Genomic DNA, 18,517 nt, shown 5'->3' on the forward strand with positions numbered 1-18,517 from the left:
CCCTGAGGAGAAGGAGTTGGGGGTGTTGATTGATGAAAAGCTCAACGTGAGCCAGCAATGTATGCTTGGAGCCCAGAAAGCTAATTGTATGCTGGGCCACATCAAAGGAAGCGTGACCAGCAGGTCAAGGGAGGTGATTGGTTCTCCCCCTCTACTCTACTCTCCTGAGACCCTATCTGGAGTACTGCATTCATTTAACTCTGGGGCCCCCAGCATAAGAAGGACATGGAGCTGCTGGAGCAAGTCCAGAGGAGGGCCACAAAGATGATCAGAGGGCTGAAGCATGTCTCTTGTGAGGACAGGCTGAGAGAGTTGGGGTTGTTCAGCCTGAAGAAGGTTCCGGGGACAAATTATTGCAGCTTTCAATACCTGAAAGGGGCCTAAAATAAAGCTGGAGAGGGACTGTTCATAAGCGCAAGTAGTGATAGGACAAGGGGCAATGTCTTTAAGGTGAAAGAAGGTAGATTTAGATTGGCTATTAGGAAGAATGCCTTCACTGTGTGGGTGGTGAGGGCACTGGAACAGGTTGCCCAGAGAAGCTGTGGCTGCCCTCTCCCTGGAAGTGTTCAAGACCAGGTTGGATGGGGCTTTGGGCAACCTGGTCTAGTGGAGGGTGTCCCTGCCCACAGCAGGGGGTTTGGAACTAGATGGTCTTTGAGGTCCCTTCCAACCCGAACCATTCTATGATTCTATGAAAAATTCACAATTACTTGAACATTTATTTTTCATCTTCTGATTTTGTATAATGAATGTATGTATCAAGACCATACAGATAATATATTTTTAGTTTTCTCTGTTAGCACTATATTTGCCATAGAAATACTGTAGAAAATAAAGTTTGAAGGTTTTGTTGTATTACATTTTTTTTAAGAAAGAAAAGTTTGAATAGAAACCCGTATAGAATCTGTTCCCAAATGAATTAAACACTTAAATTTGCTCAATACTAACCACGTCGGCTGTGAGTGGCCCAATCCGTGCATTCAAAACTTAGTAAGTTTGTGAACTGAATATTGTCAGGCTTCAGAGATTAGAAAAAATGTAAGAAACCAACGGATAGGATAGGATAGGATAGGATGAGAGTAATTGGTTCAAAAAGGGAGGCAATACCTGTGTAAGTTTCCCCAGATCGAAAAAAAATTAAGCTTCAAAATGCAGGTAGCAGTCTCCCCAGTGGAATGCAATTTATTCGGTGTGGTTTAGTGTGACACGTGTGATTATCTACATGTAAGACATGTTTTGTATGTGCTGCTGCAAATAACATAAATCTTGGGAAAGGAGAACATCCTGTTTCCCAGGAGGAATCTAGTCTCTTACATCACCCTTTGAGCCTAACAGTCCAGCCAATTTCCTAGCCACTTTGTCTACTTTTCAATTCAGATCTCAACTATTTGGCATTAAGGAGGTAGGAGACCATCTCAAATACCCTGCAAAATTCAAGGTATGGTTTATTGTTTGCTCTCCCTTTGTTTTTACAGTCAGTCTTCTTCTTACAGAGGTGGTCAGGTTGGTAAAGCAAGACTTTTCCTTGGTAAATCCCTGCTAGCTGTTTCTAATCACCTTCTTGTCCATTAGGTGGCTGGACATGATTTCCAGGATGATTTGTTCTGTAACTTTCCTAAGAAAAGAGATGAGGCCTGCATTTCCGCACATCTCATCCTTTATAAAGATGGGTTCATGTGATGTTTGCATCTTTTTTTTTTTTTTAATTAGTTTTAAATGGTAGCAGAAGAGAGTGGACCAAATGAATTGGCCTGGGGATATCCACTTTCCAGAAATGGAACCACATAAAAATGAAGCAACTAGTCAAAAACCGTCCAACCCCCCAAACCCTAGAACAAACAGTACAGAAAGCCTACAAACAGTTGGAGACTGTTAAGAAAGGTATTGTAGCTGAAACCCAGCTGAAATATGTGCTATGATTTAAAAAATGAAATTTAAAAAACCTCTTAAACCAACCTCCAGTGCAAAATAGTCTTTAAAAGCTCCCTATAAAGACTCAGTGGGGAAGCATTTGTGGCCCTCTCACAGAAAAGGTCAGCATTTAAAACTTAAGCTTGCATTGATGAGGCCAATAAATAATGGTGGGACAAACGCAAGTGGAAAGTTGAAAAGGCTAAAAAGGCTCTTGAAGAGTGGTTTTCAAAGGTGTTTAAGCTTTGATAGTAAAGTTTTGCTTAAATAAAGTGAAAAAGAAGCCAGTTAGGCAATTTGTAGGTTTGCTTAGTGATAACAGCATAAAAGGATACACTGGGTTTACAAGGCCATAAAAGAACAGCTCAGTGAATCTTTGCATCAACCTTCCCTGCTGAAGATGCTAAGAATATGCCAACAACTCACATTCTTTGTAGCAGATAGATCAAAGGTGTTAGATCTATTTGAATTAACTGTACAGCAATCATGAGGTCAAAGAGATAAGTTATTTGTTAATATCTTGATGTTAATATTTTCACACCCCAAGGGGTGTGAAGAAACTGAAGTATAAAATTGCTGAACTGTAACTTCATTGTAAACAGCCATCATGCCAGTGGACTGGCAGGTTGCCACTGTAACTCCCATCTAGAAAATGGGCTCCAGAGGGAGTTGCAGACCAGTGAGCCTGACTGCTTCCATACTTGGGAAGATGGCAGTCTGTCTTTAGGAAAAAGAGGTGGGGGGAGAACCCAAAAACACCAACAAAAAATTGAGAGGGAGAGAGATCACTGAGCACAGATGAACACAGTTTTGTTGAGAAAGTGTCAGTGTGGCTTCTGCTTCATTAACCTACTGGAATTGCAGAAGGGTGACAGTAACTGTGTGGATAAAATCTGATCTGTATTTTCCAATTGCCTTTGACAAGGCTCCACATGAAAGGTTATAAAGAAATTCCATTCCTGCGGGATTGGAGGAAAGGTCCTTTTAGCAACACAGAACCAGTTAAAACAGAGGAAACAGAGGGTAGTGCTTGCATGCCACTTTCAGGATGGAAAATTGGAATCAGACTGCAGAAACTGTTAGGCTTGTGCTCTCTCCTGAGTAGCATCTGCTTTTGCCTCAGCTGGAGACTGAGCACTGGTGATGGATGGACATAGCACTGGTCTAACCCAGTTGGGCATTTCTAGCATGCATGTAAGCCAGTCATTGACTTGTATGGGTTCAGTCTTGTATTACACATTGTAATTTCTTGTCTAGGCTTGCCTGAAATATTTCCAGCTTAGATTTATCATAACTTCAGTTTGAGACTATTTCACAGACAAATGAGTTTATTTGGAAGCACTTCAAGTATTCAGACTATAAAGCTACCCCTTACTGCATGTCATTTATTTACTTCTGTATGTCTTTCATCACCCTAAAAAAACTTTATGTAAAAGTTAACTCTTTTTAAAAATCTTGTACAATTATCATTGTATGCTTGTCACATAGTGTGTAGGGAAGCAGTATGTATATACATGCATAAACATGTTCATTCAAATAATGATTTTAAAGTTTAAAAATAACATGTTCAGAAGATAGAGATTCAGGCGAGAAGGATTTTAAAATATCCTTAATTCACTCCCTTTTATTCCTGTAATGTTGAATACAGTCTTTAATTACGTAAACAGAGAATGGTTTTTTTAAAGAAGCATTTTGCCATTCAGTGCAGAAAGTGAATGTGCTATGAGGAGTTAGGACAATGTGGAGGTAAAGGCCACTGTAGTCTGTGTTACAGAAACTGATGATGACTGAGGCATGGAGAATGAAAGAAAAGCAAAGAAAGTCAACCTGCAAAGGAAGCTGAGTCATCCTCAAAATAGCTGGAGACTTATGTGTCATGCAAAGGAAGTTACTTTGACTTGTCTCATTTCTCACTTTCTCTGTACTTCATGTGAGACTGTGGGATGTGAATTGCAATGTTTAGAGTTACAGATGAGTCAGAGATGCATTAAACATATAATGTGCTTTAAAATACTGTCTATACTGAAAGACCCTTTTTTTTAAAACCCTTTCCTTAAGTTAGCAGATATTTTGGCCCAATTTTCTTTGTGCCTTATCTCAGAGGGATTTTGTAAAACCTAGATTTCCTGTGAAGCAGTTAGGTGCTGCTGTACAGAGTACAGCAGAAAAGACTGGGAGAAGATTAGCAACCTAACTTTAGAACAGAGCTAGAATAATATGTATATGTATAGGATATGAGGTTATATTTTAAGCAAAATCTGCACATTGACTGCCCTCTGTTCTGTGTGCTGTAGGATCCTAGGCTAAAATAGGTGGGGATCTTATTGCTAAAACAGTATGCAACTATATAATTAAAGATTGTGTAGAAAACACAAGTAAAAGTGAACCATTGAAATTAATGTCTTTCATTCTAGGATTTCTCAATTTGACTTTGAAACTTTAGCATTGGTATCCTGGCAACTTTATTTGTATGTGGTTTGAATAAAATGACAAACAGCAATTCTGGTGTTTTGTTGTAAAGACCTTAGCTAGTTGATATTATGGAATAAGCTATAGTCGTAATACAGTAGTAGATCAGGGCTGGAAAAGGGGAGGAGAGATTTTGTTAATAAGTTTCTCCAATAGTTGCTGGAAAAAGAGAAATGATAAGGTATATCTGCACAAGGTTGGCTGGTTGTTTCCCCTGGGACTGAATACATATTTCCCCTCTTCACAGGATTCCACCTCCTACCAGTCTCCTTTTCGCCTCAGGCATTCCTTACCTAAAAAGGACCATCTAAATTTTCTTAGTGTATGTTACAACCAACATTATATCTGAATTTTTGTAGATACAGATTTATAAATTTTAAACAGCTGTTGTACAAATTACTCTTACGTTTGAAGTATACTAACTGTTGTCAAGTTAGAACTAATTCCTGGGTGTTGACAACTCTTTCCCTAGTAATATATTGATATGGTTTTGGTTTAATTTTTTTAATGGTTTTAGTGGTGTCTATGTGATTGTTCTGTGGTTCTTACTTTTTTATTTCCTTTTTTGTAGACTGAATCTTGAGGAAGAATTGGATCAGATGAAAGTACTCCAATCTATGGGTAAGTTCACAATACAGAAGTTCAACTATGTTTACAACAAATAAGGGAAGGTATAGTATTTTATATGTGCCTATGTAGTCTATTGGAAATATTAATTTTAAGGTCATTTTCTCTCCATAGGTTAATTTCTTTTTTGAATATGTATTTTGTAAGCATAAGGCCATAAATATTCCTATTTCAAAGTATGTTTACCCTTAAGATCTCCACATGCCTATTAAGTCAATGGCAATTTTAATATATAGATATACACTAATATATGTTTGCAACTTATGTGTATATACTACATATAAAATTGTTTTATGTCTAAAATATCTATGTGTATGTGTGTATATATATGTGTACAATCTAAGACATATTTATATGTTTATGAAGCTTTCTTCAGAATCTGAAATGGTTTTTGCAGTATTGACGTACAATGATACAGAAATTTCATGCTCATTGAGATTTCTTTTTTAATACTAGTCTCGCAGAGTATGTGAATTTGAAAGTAAATAAAAATGGAGGAACTCTTATAAGAAATGATCATGAATATCTTCTTTTATATCTTTACAATCTTTACAATAGTTGATGATTCTGTGAAGATGGGTCTTTGTCAGTCGGACAGGCAATATATTACCATTTCCTCTCCATCACTTCTCTGACTCTTTATGTTACTAGCTGCTCCTGAATGGTCTTGGAGAAGAGTTCAAAAGTGCATAGTTATAGTCCAGCTGAGTGTCACATCTGTGGTGAATTCTTTATGCACAGTATTGTGCGAAGGAAGGGAGTAGAAAACTTGGAGAAGTATTTTACATGTTCTTAGCAATAAAACCTGACCATTCTTTATCCCAGTTTTCTGCTAGTCGCTGTTTTCCTAGAATCACAGAATACTAGGTTGGAAGGGACGTCAAGGATCATCTGGTCCAGCCTTTCTTGGACCAGATTTCTTTTTTTGCTATTATGTTGGCCACTTGAATGTAAAAATAAAGTGGGGTTTTTTCCCCTTTTTTGAAATTTGTTTTATAGTATCTATAAAACTAAGTGGAAATACTCAGCTGCTGAAGACTGAAAGTTTCTGTTTTCTTTCATGTTACTTCTTATGTGTTATTTTCATAGCCCCAGATAGAGCTGAAAGGAACTAGTGAAGGTTTCCAATACTGACTTTAAAAATCACTTCTTTGTTTTTGCCAATTTAGTCAGTCTTTGCACAGAGAAGTGGAAAGGCAACCAGCAGTGAGAAGGAGTTGAGGGCCTGCTGAGCAATAACCATGTGTTTCCAAAAAACAGTCAGATACCTGAAACTGCCAGTTCTTGACATGTTTAGTGCTTTAACAATTAGTCTTTTATTCCTTCTTTTTTCATTGTCTTTTCAGATTAAAACATACCCTCTTTTAAAAGTGTGTGTGTGGTTACACACTTCTAGTTTGGTTATTGGTATGATGATTAATTGTTGTTATATTGGGACTGAGAAAAAGAGTTAAACTACTAGTGAAGTGTGTTAGGCAAATTTTATTTACCTTTTCCAGCATCGTTGTTATAGGTGTCATTTAGATAGAGAGGAATTTTTTTATAAGATTCAAAATGAAGTCTAAAGATAGGTATTAAGCAGCACTTTTTGTTAGCACATAAGACTGAGCTGACTCCAGCTATTTCCTAACTTTTACCAATTGAAGTACAAAAAAAATAGTTGCTCACCCAGCCTATGAAAAGTAATTCCCTTGTTGTTCCCCTTGCAAGTCCTACGATACTGCAGTGTGGTGGACACTTTTATCAATTGGTTGACATTTTCTAGAAGACTACACCATAGCTACTGAAGCTGGATATCCATCTCTGAGCATAAATGAGTGTATGTGAGCAATCCTTGCTCATGAGCTAAGAAAGTGCGTACACCCTCTGCCCTAAAATGGGTATTAAATGCCTTCCTCTTCCCAAGCAAAAGTACAACCTCAGGTCTGTTATCTGCAAGTTGCTGGGAGTCCAAACTTGAAATGACCTAAATACACTTTGTTCACAGTCTTAGTAAGTATGTTTTCTTTTCTAAAAGGAAACCTGACATGAATTTACTCATCTTATATGATTTTGGAATTCACTTTCATTAGCATGTTTCACCTGTTTCCATCAGGCATTCTAACAGCAAGGGATAAATTCTGAAAAAAGTGCCTGAGCTTCACTGTATTAAAGAAGATAGGCTCTATCCTTTTGCTTGGTTAGACAGCATTTGTGTTTGTCAGGAGGAAGTACTGGATAGTTTTGTTGCTCTTCTGTATCATTTTTCAAACCCTGCTGGTAAAAGATGAAAGAGGTCGGGGAAAAGGAAATTCTGCTCTTGCCATTCCCAATTTCTTTCCATTCCAGTTCAGTTGTCCAAGGTATCTCTTTCGTCATTGACAATGATTTTCCAATAGTCATCAATTCCAAATTCACTGTTCATGCTATTCATGTCATTATTTGTGAATGAATGTAAAGAATGTGTTGGCAGGTACTCATGCCATTTCCTCCAAAAGCAGGAAAGTGGGTCCATCTAATCTAATTCAGAAAATTAGCAAGTGTCTTATTAAAAGAAGATAAATGTTGGCCTCTGTGTTGGGTTTGCATGGCAAGGTTTTGGTGGCGGGGGGTGGCTACAGGGGTGGCTTCTGTGAGAAGCTGCTAGAAGCTTCCCCTGTGTCTGATAAAGCCAATGCCAGCCGGCTCTAAGACAGGCCCGCCGCTGGCCAAGGCCAAGCCAATCAGCGCCTCTGTGATAACATATTTAAGAAGGAAAACAAAACAGTTGGAGAAGCTTTTGCAACCGGAGAGAGGAGTGAGAAGATGTAAGAAACTCTGCAGACACCAAAGTCAGTGAAGAAGGAGGGGGAGGAGGTGCTCCAGGCGCCAGAGCAGAGATCCGCCTGCAGCCCGTGGTGAAGGCCATGGTGAAGCAGGCTGCCCCCCTGCAGCCCATGGAGGAAGGATGAGGGGGTGTAGAGATTCCACCTGCAGCCCGTGGAGGACCCCACGCCGGAGCAGGTGGAGGCACCTGAAGGAGGCTGAGGCCCGTGGGAAGCCCACGCTGGAGCAAGTTCCTGGCCGGACCGGTGGACCTGTGAAGAGGGGAGCCCATGCCAGGGCAGGTTTGCCAGCCGGACTTGTGACCCCGGGGGGGATTCCACGCTGGAGCAGTTTGCTCCTGAAGGTCTGCGCCCTGTGGGAGAGATCCACACTGGAGCAGTTCATGAAGGACTGTAGCCCGTGGGAGAGACTCCATGTTGGAGCAGGGGAACGTTGAGAGGAGTCCTCCCCCTGAGGACAAACAAGCGGCAGAGACAATGTGTGCTGAACTGACCACAACCCCCATTCCCCGCCCCCCTGTGCCGCTGAGGGGGGCGGAGGTTGAAGCCAGGAGTGAAGTTGAGCCCGGGAAGATGGGAGGGGTGGGGGGAGGTGTTTTAAGAGTTGATTTTATTTCTCATTGCTCTACTCTGTTTTGCTTAGTAATAAATTAGATGAATCTCCTCTCTACGTTCAGTCTCTTTTGCTCGTGATGATAATTAGTGAGTGATCTCTCCCTGTCCTTATCTCAACCCAAGCCTTTTGTTATACTTCGCTTTCCCATCCTGCTGGGGGAGGGGTGAGTGAGTGGCCACGTGGTGCTCAGCTGCTGGCTGGGCCTAAACCACGATAGCCTCCTATTTCTTGAGGGAGGCAGTTTGAAGGCTTTTTTTGTTATGAGATTTGTTCTGAATCTACCACCCAGCTCATGTGTGAAATGGCATTCCCTTCTTCTGGTCTTCGCAGTGGTTTTTCCCACAGACTGTTTCAGACTTAGCACATCTTTGGGAGCCTGGGTGGCCACCACTGGAGTCAGTGACACAGTGGCTTTCTGCACCACAGCACCTTCTGCCTCTCAGGGGAATTCTTCACCTGGTGCATACCAGAGGCAAAATGTCATTCTTTTGATGGTTCATGAAATACTCTATGAGAGACTAATACACAGCTCTTCTTTTTTTTTTTTTTAACTGATAGTTTTTTCTCTGTGTAAGAAGGCTTTCTACAAATACTAATAATGAACTCTAGTATCATAGTTCAAGTACCATTTTGGCAGCTATGTTGAACTCACTCATCATCAGATTTGGTGTCTATTAATTAGGACTTAAGTGTTATGTTCTGAAGCGGGCAATTAACTATGTTTTCTGGGACGTAAGTATACTTCTCTAAGACCATGGTAATTTGATGACTGAGGATAGTGGAGTTTATGATTTGTGGGTCTATTCCTTGAGGGACAACTTGGTATTTTTTTTTATGTAGGAGTATGATGGGTAGAGTGTATGTCTTGCTGAGTAGACTGATATGATGAATCTTTCTGCTATCACAGACAGACAGACAGTTACAGACAATGCTTTTTCATTGCCTCTCTAACCGATTCCTGTGAACAATTACATAACAATTAGAACAGAGGGGAGAAGGGGGCTGAATAGGCCATTTATTTTCTACTCAATAGAAAGGGTTATGCATCAGTGACCTTGGCTTTTCTTTAATTTACGTTGCTTGTGACTTCTGTGATAATACTGAATATATATAGTCTTTTCTATTTTGCAGTAGTATTTTTTATTTGCACATATAATATGCTTATTTATAGATAGTGTTTTAAATTGTATTTTAATACATCCACATAATAAATATAATACCTTGTGTGCTTTGATCCATTGCTTTGACTATGGGAAATAATTTTTCAGTGGAGTGCTTTTCAGTGGAGTACAGTAAATGCTGATATAAAAGCTGCAGCAGACATTCAAATGAGTGAATATTTAGAAAAAGATGAAAAGCATGTTCATATTATCTTTGTGTGTTACTTAAAGAAAGTTGTAAATGTATGCAGTACCACTGTGCTGGGGGACTGTAGTCTGAAATAACATGGGAACTAACATATTAATATCAAGGTAAAGGTACATATTCCCCAGATGCATAGTTTTACCTTTTTCAGCTTTTATTATCTTTAGAATAGTGTTCCATTTATTTCATGAATACAGAAGTATTAATTGGCCATGACATGTTCCAAAGACAAAAGAAAGATCTAATTCACTCTAACAAACTTGTTAGTCACTGTTTATATCAAGAGGATTGTGAATCTACAGAGAGTAACACTGTTTTCTTCTACACTTGCTTTGTTTATAAATCAAAAGTTTTTAAGTGACCTGCAGTGTCTGCTTGTAGTTTGAAATGATACTTTTAAAGCAGACCTCCACCATGTAGCACAGATATTTATCCCTTAAGATTAATTCTTTAAGTTAATTTGTGGGGAAGAAGGGTAGGAAAAGAAATGTGAATGTTGGGATTTTTTGTTCTTTAACATAATATTTCATATTCTAAGAAAAAGTCCTTCTGAGGTGTGTAATTGCTCATTTCCGTGAGCAGTGGGCAATTTGTGAATGCTAAGCTCTTCCTTCAAATCTAAACAAAATGTATTTTACTTCTGATTTACCATATGTATTAGTACTTCTGAACTTTTTCGTAGCATTCTTCTCTATAAATAGATCTAATTTTTAACTTGTCTTATTTTTGTGTGATTTTTAGTACCTAAAGTGCATGGCTGTCTCTGAGAGTGATGCTTAGAGTCATGTTCACTCTCATTAGTTGTATCAATTTTTAATTGTTATGAATTCAGAGTATTACAATGGAATGGTTTGTGTGATTTATCTCGTGAAGTACATGATCCTTCACTTAACAAAAAAAGAGGTTTAAAGTTTTCATCCATCCTAATTCTGTTACTGTTTGCTTTGTTCACCAATCACTGTGATCCTCCTAGCAGGGGACAAGACCTAGAGAACAAAACTCATAGTGACTGTGTAGATAAAAAGGCAATGAATTCTGCTTTTAAGGCATAGAGGGAATAGTCTATAAAAGAATAAAAATCGGAATGAAAGTACAACGTCTTTAACCTGCAGATCTATTGTACCTTTGAAAAGCTTGTACTCTGAAAAAAACCACACTGTGATGCTACAAAGATTCATAATTATGTGACAGAACACTTTGAAAAGAGATCACTGTTTAGAAACTGACCAAAAGGCCCATCAAGAAAATAGATCACATTATAAATAATTGCGGAAGTAAAGAAAGCATTTCCTTAAAATGTCGAGGTATTGTTTTAGCAAAATACTAGGTGTCACAATGTATTTTATTTATTCTCTGATAGAGCTGTATTATTTATTTCCTGATAGAACCACTTTTTAAACTTAGTGAAGATGATGTGGTCAAGAGCAGTACTCCAAAGAGAAATATGAAAGAAGTTTCACATCAGACATTACAGAAGGTAAGATACCAACTGCAGCAAGATCTAAATTTTCATATAAAAATCATATAGATATATAAGTCAGTACTCATGAATTTAGGCCATAATTTTCCTTTCCTAATTTAAAAATGTGGATTTCCAAAATTGTGTCAGAAATGAATTCTAGTGAGGCAGCTGTGAATGTATCGTGTGAGCTAAACATGGTTAATGTCAGAGAAAATTAAAAGAATGTTTAGAGGTATAATGTTAAAAACTGTCAAATTATCTAAATTGGAAGTAACATATGCTTAGCTTTTTACCACTTTTAAGTTCAGAAACCCTCATTTCTTTTGCTGAATATTTAACCTTACATGATATCAGGTGTTAATCTCCATAGAGCTCTTGCTACAGAATAAAATTGATGCGTAATAGTGATAAATCTACCTTTGGTTGTATTTGAATTTTAGCACAACATTGCATATGCAAATATTTTTTACATATGTGGGTTTATCACTCTTTTCACAAGATAATACCGTATGCATTTAATGTTCTTTGGCTTAGCAAATATGATGAGCATTTAATCTTTACTGCTCAACTTTCTACATGTTTTACCTCATACAGTAACAAGATGTTCTTAACTAGTTGCTATTTGTATTGATATTTGTAATATACACAAGTAGTTTAGTATGTTAACAGGTGTTCACTTAAGAGGGCTCACTTGTATTTTACCATATGTTTTGTATGCTGCAAAGAAAAGACATCCTTCAAACAGCATCATGCCTTTTGTTTGTCATTTTGCAAAACAATAGTTGTTTAATTACTTATAAATCTTTAAAAGCATGCTTAAATTGAATAAACACAAATCTATAACTTTGAATGTCAGTTCGGGTATGTCTATTTATTTTTTATTTGTGAATTAACTTGTAGGAAGTATGGTAATTTACAGCAGATGATGTGATTGCATATACTTGTAACACTTGCCATATGGTCAGGCAATGAAGGCTGTCATCTCGTTATTACTGAATGACAAACATCATGTTAAAATAATAACACACAGAATAGGAAGTGCTCACATTCATTTATCTTAAGGTAGAGTGAGTAATTGAAATAATATGAACGCTACCATCTGAAATGTCACACAGTTTATGCTTGCTTATCATCTATATTTCAGAACTATAATTTTGTTTGCCAGGTACTACATAATTTTTATCTCTATGGATATACAGAGTTATGATGGTACCTTAGGGATAGGTGTAGAAGCTATTCATTGTTTGTTTCCTTCCAGCTGTCATACATGACTTTAAGTGCTAGTAAGTGCAAAAGGTTGTGTTAAAGAACTGAGAAAATAACAGCAGTATCTTAGTTTAGGAAGATGGTTGAAGAAAGGTACTGGTCTGTCATTGGGAGGAAAGTACAAACTATGATTTTAATCATAAACCTTGATTTAATGGAAGCATTTGGAAAAATCCTTTTTATTTCTAACTTCACCCAATAACTTTATGTAGCCATACGGCAATTTCTTTTCATTGTGTAAATGTTATGAATTTCTGTAACAGAACTTAGTGATGGATAGGCATGCATATTAAAGGTTTGCTATCAAACTCAAAATTCAATATCAAATTCACAAATGTATATGAAGTTTGAGTAGCTCTTGCCCTAGTTTGCTCTATACATTAAAACTTCTCATTTATCTGAATCAAATCTGTAGTACCCACTTTGTAAATAATTTCATAAGTTTTAAAATAATTTAAATGCATTGGCAAAGTGTTCTTGCAAAAACATATAGCATTTATTTAGAAATATTATAGTGTCAATTTTTTCAATGCCAAAACAAGTTTTGACATTTCATATTGCCACAAAGTGATGGAATTGGCCAGTAATTTACAAGGTGATTAACTGAAGTTGGCCACGTGCATGCTACTGTAGCTCCTTGAAAAGTAGTCTTTTCTACCCATGTCCAGAAAAATCTAGTGCACTTGGTACTTCCCCTAGTGAAAGAGTGGGATTGGAGCTTGTACAAAACCAATCAGAAATATAAGTGACTAAGTGTTTACGGAGTACAAAACTCACTCTGATGCCCTTTGCAGGCTACTGGGGACATCTCAGAGACTAGGTGTTCATTTTAGTATCTGCTAAAATTCAAATTTCCCTGAGAATCAGTTTATTGTTAATGGCCTTGAATATGTATAAAACTCAAAGGACTTTACAAACAAAGTATATCCATCCTATATACGTAGAATATGCTTCTTCAAACTACATACAAGAAACTTGTAAAGTGGCTTCATTGGAATAGGATGGATATTCCATTTCTGGGAATAGAAAATACATTTCACCCTTCATATTCTTTAGGTACTGAGCTTATGATATCTTTTGCTATGATTTGTTTGGTGTTTTTGAAAGATCAAAGTAATATTTAATTTGTGTATTTACAACACTTGAAAGAACTTGTTGATTTAGATAGCTAGTGCAAATTTGTCTATATTTCAAATTAGTTTTCCTTCTGAAAAAAATTTTTTAAATTCAATTAGTATGTATAACCAAATCAGTAATGAGCTCAAGATGCATCAGGAAGGTTCATTAGCATACTTAAACTTCTGTGTCACTTTGCCTGGAATTTTAACTTCTTTTACCATCTGCCCTTTGTTCAACAGCTGTATTATTGCAGCTAAAATGTTTTCATCTGCACTACGTTAGAATTATTTTTAAATTAAGGACCACAGATTGCTTTTGTCCTTGTGCTTAATGTAATATTATTGCCATATAATAAATACATTTGAAAACATAGGCTTTTTTCTACTGGATAGGCTGAAATATTATGAATGCTAAAATTGTTTTTGTTAGGTACAGCAACTAGAAAGAAGATTCAAAGCTATTGAAGGGGAATTAAAGAAACAGAAAGAAGTAAATAAAGACTTATTGAAGGAGAAAAATGATTTGAAGGCATCTTTAAAAGTGCAAAAGGAAGATGCAGACACAAGAGAAAGAGAGCTGGAAATGCTACTTAAGAGGATTTGTGAAATAAAAAAAGACAAAGCAGAACTTCAGTTAGTGATTGATGAGCAGGAAAAAGAAGCTGCCTCTTTGAAGAGGCAAGTGGCAGAAGCTAACAGGTTGAGAAATGAAAATGAAGATTTGCTGAGTCAAGTGCAGAAGCTGAAGTGTTCGCTGGATGAAGCCAAAGCAGTGGCAACCTCTGGGCAATGTAATTGCAAGATAACAGGCACCAAGGTTAAATTAAAAACAGCCAAGAAAAAGAGCTCTTTGGGACATCATGGAGCTTTTCTCAAACAGTCCATCAAGGTTATGAGTAATGTATTTGAGAACTTCAGTAAGGACGGCTGGGAGGATGTGAGTGAAAGCAGGTACGGCTCTCATTAACTTAGCCCTGTGGAGGGGACACTGTGCATATGTAAAGCACTAGCAAATGGAGATTGAATTTCAACTACTGTTGATTTGGTATTCAAAAAAAATACTGTCAGATCCTTTGAAATATCTTGGGAGGTCTTGTTCTGAGCTTATTGACTGAAATTTGCATGCAAAATTAGCCACAACTGCATGAGTATTTGAATAGGTGCCAGGAAACCCAAAAGAAGGCAATGCTTGATTTCTTCCAGTGATGCTATTTTCATGCAGTCATGAGGCTTGAAATTGACAGTTTGGCAGGTTGATTTAATTTGCTGGCCCTTTGCATATTCACCACTGACAGCTAAGGATTCCCAGGCAAGCCTACTAAGTCGGTTTAGTTATCTTGTGACATGCCGACCCGGGAGGAGAAACATTTTTTCCCCTTAATTTAGTTAGATAAATTTTGAATGACCCATTTCAGCTTGCTAGCAGATGTCTACAAGCTGTTTAACATCCTTTAAATTAAGAACCATCCACACTAATTATTTCATGTATGTTTTATGCACAGTCATTGTACTAACTTTAATTGAATGATGGTTAAAAATCAGTTCTTTAAAGGTAATTGTTACTGCATAGCGTCCCAGTCATGAGTCACAAGGCCCTCAGAAAATTACACCAGCAAGCTTCATAAATGTTCAGAATATTTGCTTCTGCTTCTATTTGTCCGCACATACTTGAGGAGGCAGCAGTAAGCCACTAGGTAAATGGGTATTACACCTTGTCTTTCAATATTTTGTCCTAAGAGACATGCAAAGAAATTTCTCAAACCTGTGTTTATCCAAAGTCTAGAGAAGGTGACAAAAGAGTAAAGAAAATGGAATCATCTTCACGGGCTTCATGTTGGTTTTATATGTCATGTGGAGCAAATCACCAGTGGCAAATGAAGCCCTTCTGCTGCTTTTCCCCTTGCAAAATAGGGGCTCTTGTACACACTATTTTGAGAGGGAAAACAAATTAAGAACCATGTATTTTGTCAGTTGCTATCATTAATATAAAGCTTGTTTGTTTTTCTGTTCAATTAAATATCGCAGATCTGATTTTACAGAAAACACACGTGGTTTTCTGTTGCAATTAGTGAGCTTTTTATTTAATTTACTGTGTTTTGCTTTTTAAGAACAAAATTGAGCAAACAAATTGTCATTGCAATTTGAATTTGAAGTGAAGTGGAAAGTAATTGTATGGCTTCAGTTGCCGTGGCTATCCATAAATACTACTTTCAATAATTGTACAAGTATCAGGTGAGGGAATTCATGTTGCAGAATAGTGAATGTTTTTGAAGGTGATGTTTCAAGGTGTCATTCTCAACAAGTTAGGGAAACATCTTCATTTAATTCCCTCTTCTACTTATTAATAAATGCTCTCCTTTATTACTAATAGCTGTCTTTGAGTTTCTAGATTCAAGCCTTCTATTTTCTAAATAGACCATTCCTGAAAGCATTCAGGTGAGGGAAGTGTGTGCATAGTTAGAAATATCTCTGTGCTACTGCAGCACCTTCAAACTATTACATTGATTTCTGTTCTTATCAGTCAATAAGACATACTATACAGATTTTGCAAAGTACAAACATGTTTCTGTATCAACTCTTCAATTTGAGATCTTTTCCCTGGTTAAGTAGCCTCCATCTCCAAACCATTGATTTTTATAATGGTGTGTGGTGGGCTGACCCTGGCTGGAGGCCCGGTGCCCCCCAAAGCCGCTCTGTCACTGCCTTCCTCAGCTGGACAGGGGAGAGAAAATATAACAAAAGGCTCATGGGTTGAGATGAGGACAGGGAAAGATCACTCACCGATTACTGTCACGGGCAAAACAGACTTGACTTGGGGAGAATTAGTTAAATTTATTGCCAATCAAATCAGAGTAGGGTAATGCAAAAATAAAAAGAAATCTTAAAACACCTCCCCCCACACCTCCCTTCTTCCCTGGCTCAACTTCACTCCCAATTTCTCTACCTCCTCCCTGCCAGCAGCACAGGGGGATGGGGAATGGGGGTTGTGGTCAGTTCATCACATGTTGTCTCTGCCTCTCCTTCCTCCTCATGGGAGGACTCCTCACACTCTTACCCTGCTCCAGCATGGGGTCCCTCCCACAGGAGACAGTCCTCCACCAACTTCTCCAGTGTGAGTCCTTCTCACAGGCTGCAGTTCTTCACCAGCTGCTCCAGCATGGGTCTCTCCCATGGGGTGCAGACCTTCAGGACCAGACTGCTCCAGCGTGGGTCCCCCACAGGGTCACAAGTCCTGCCAGCAAACCTGCTCCAGCATGGGCTCCTCTGTCCGTGGGGCCACAGGTCCTGCCAGGAGCCTGCTCCAGCACAGGCTTCCCACGGGGTCACAGCCTCCTTTGGGTGCCTCCACCTGCTCCAGCGTGGGTTCTTCCCTGGGCTGCAGGTGGATATCTGCTCACCATGGCCCTCCATGGGCTGCAGGGGACAGCCTGCCTCACCATGGTCTTCTCCATGGACTGCAGGGGAATCTCTGCTCTGGCACCTGGAGCACCTCCTCCCCCTCCTTCTTCACTGACCTGGGTGTCTGCAGAGTTTCTCACATCTTCTCACTCCTCTCTCTGGCTACAAAAGCTGTTGCTCCTTTTTTTTCACCCTTCTTAATTATGTTATCCCAGAGGTGATACCACTGTCACTCATGGGCTCGGCCTTGGCCATCGGTGGGTTCATCTTGGAGCCGTCTGCCATTGGCTCTATCAGACATGGGGGAAGCTTCTAGCAGTTTCTCACAGAAGCCCTCCTGCTACCAAAACCTTGCCACGCAAAGCCAAAACACAGTGCAACTTAATTTGAACTCAGTTGTGCCTTTTTAAATGTCTTGGTTTAAAAAGTAAGAAATCAAAATTACTTCCTGTCCAGGGATTCCTTCACAAATCTGCACAATTGGTGATGAATAGCCACTGATTGTATAGAAAATGATATATCCAAGACTTCCTGTTTTAAGATAGACTTCACTGAATACCAGAAATCAAACTGGAAATTAAGAGCACACTGAGTGCAAGTTTAAGGAAATATTTGAAGTAGAATGAAAGTTTCGGGTCCAGTTTCTTTGCATGGCAGGCAATTTCAGTAGAAGGACTACCAAGTTTAGAGAATTTAAAACCACTCCAAAGGGGTGCTAGGCAGAGGTTTCACTGAAGTGTGATTTCTGAGTTTATCTCAGTCAACACTACAAATAAAGTTCAATTGGAACAAAACGTTATTGAGTGAAGTCTTGTGCATTTGTTTGTTTTGTTATCAAATACGAAGATGAGGGAAAGTAGAAACGTAGTATATCTTTGTGAGTCATTCATAGACTCAAAGTACTGTCAAGTAGTTTTTCATGTATGTCACTTTTGTAGGCTGTAACAAAAGCTGTCCTTTAAGAAGCAGTTAAAGTCTCAGACCTCTGTTTATTGTAGAGTGAGATTCCATTTGACAGGGTAGAACCTGATAAGACAATTTCAGAGGTTTCTTCTTTATGATATTTTTAAACATCTGTTGAACAAGTCAACTTTGTACTGTTTGGATTTTACATTAGTTTCTCTTCTTTCTTGCATGTGTTATTTTCTATGTGCTCAAGCATTGGCTGTTTGGAACTTTTAATGTTCAGCTTTATTTTGTTTTGTTTTCCTGAATGTGCTGTTTCAGTGACTCTGAAGTACCAACTTCTGAAAGTTTGGAAACAGTGATTATGAAGACAGTGCAAAACATTGATCCACTGCCAGACAGAAGTAAACAACAGGGAAAAAAGCAAATACAAGACAGTCAAAAGCCCTGCAACATTGTTCATTTAGAAGGCAAAAACCAGCACTATAATAAAAAGGTATATAATAGAACTTGTTTTGTTCTCCTGTGTAAAGTGTTGAAGTTTAATAGTTAGTATTATCACTGCTATTCCCCT

General features: G+C 38.2%; 1 protein-coding gene across 3 annotated transcripts in view; it reads left to right on the plus strand.

The window, feature by feature from the left end:
- CNTLN (centlein) overlaps window positions 1–18,517 on the plus strand; it is a 203,604-nt gene that overhangs the window by 126,273 nt on the left and 58,814 nt on the right. For all 3 annotated transcript variants that reach the window (XM_054810899.1, XM_054810898.1, XM_054810900.1), the window contains exons 14-17: window positions 4,952–5,001; window positions 11,178–11,269; window positions 14,069–14,589; window positions 18,265–18,439. In XM_054810899.1, coding sequence (XP_054666874.1) covers window positions 4,952–5,001; window positions 11,178–11,269; window positions 14,069–14,589; window positions 18,265–18,439 — 838 coding nt within the window. The remainder of the gene's footprint in view (window positions 1–4,951; window positions 5,002–11,177; window positions 11,270–14,068; window positions 14,590–18,264; window positions 18,440–18,517) is intronic.

Source organism: Grus americana, chromosome Z, assembly GCF_028858705.1.
Source record: "Grus americana isolate bGruAme1 chromosome Z, bGruAme1.mat, whole genome shotgun sequence".
NCBI lineage: Eukaryota > Metazoa > Chordata > Aves > Gruiformes > Gruidae > Grus > Grus americana.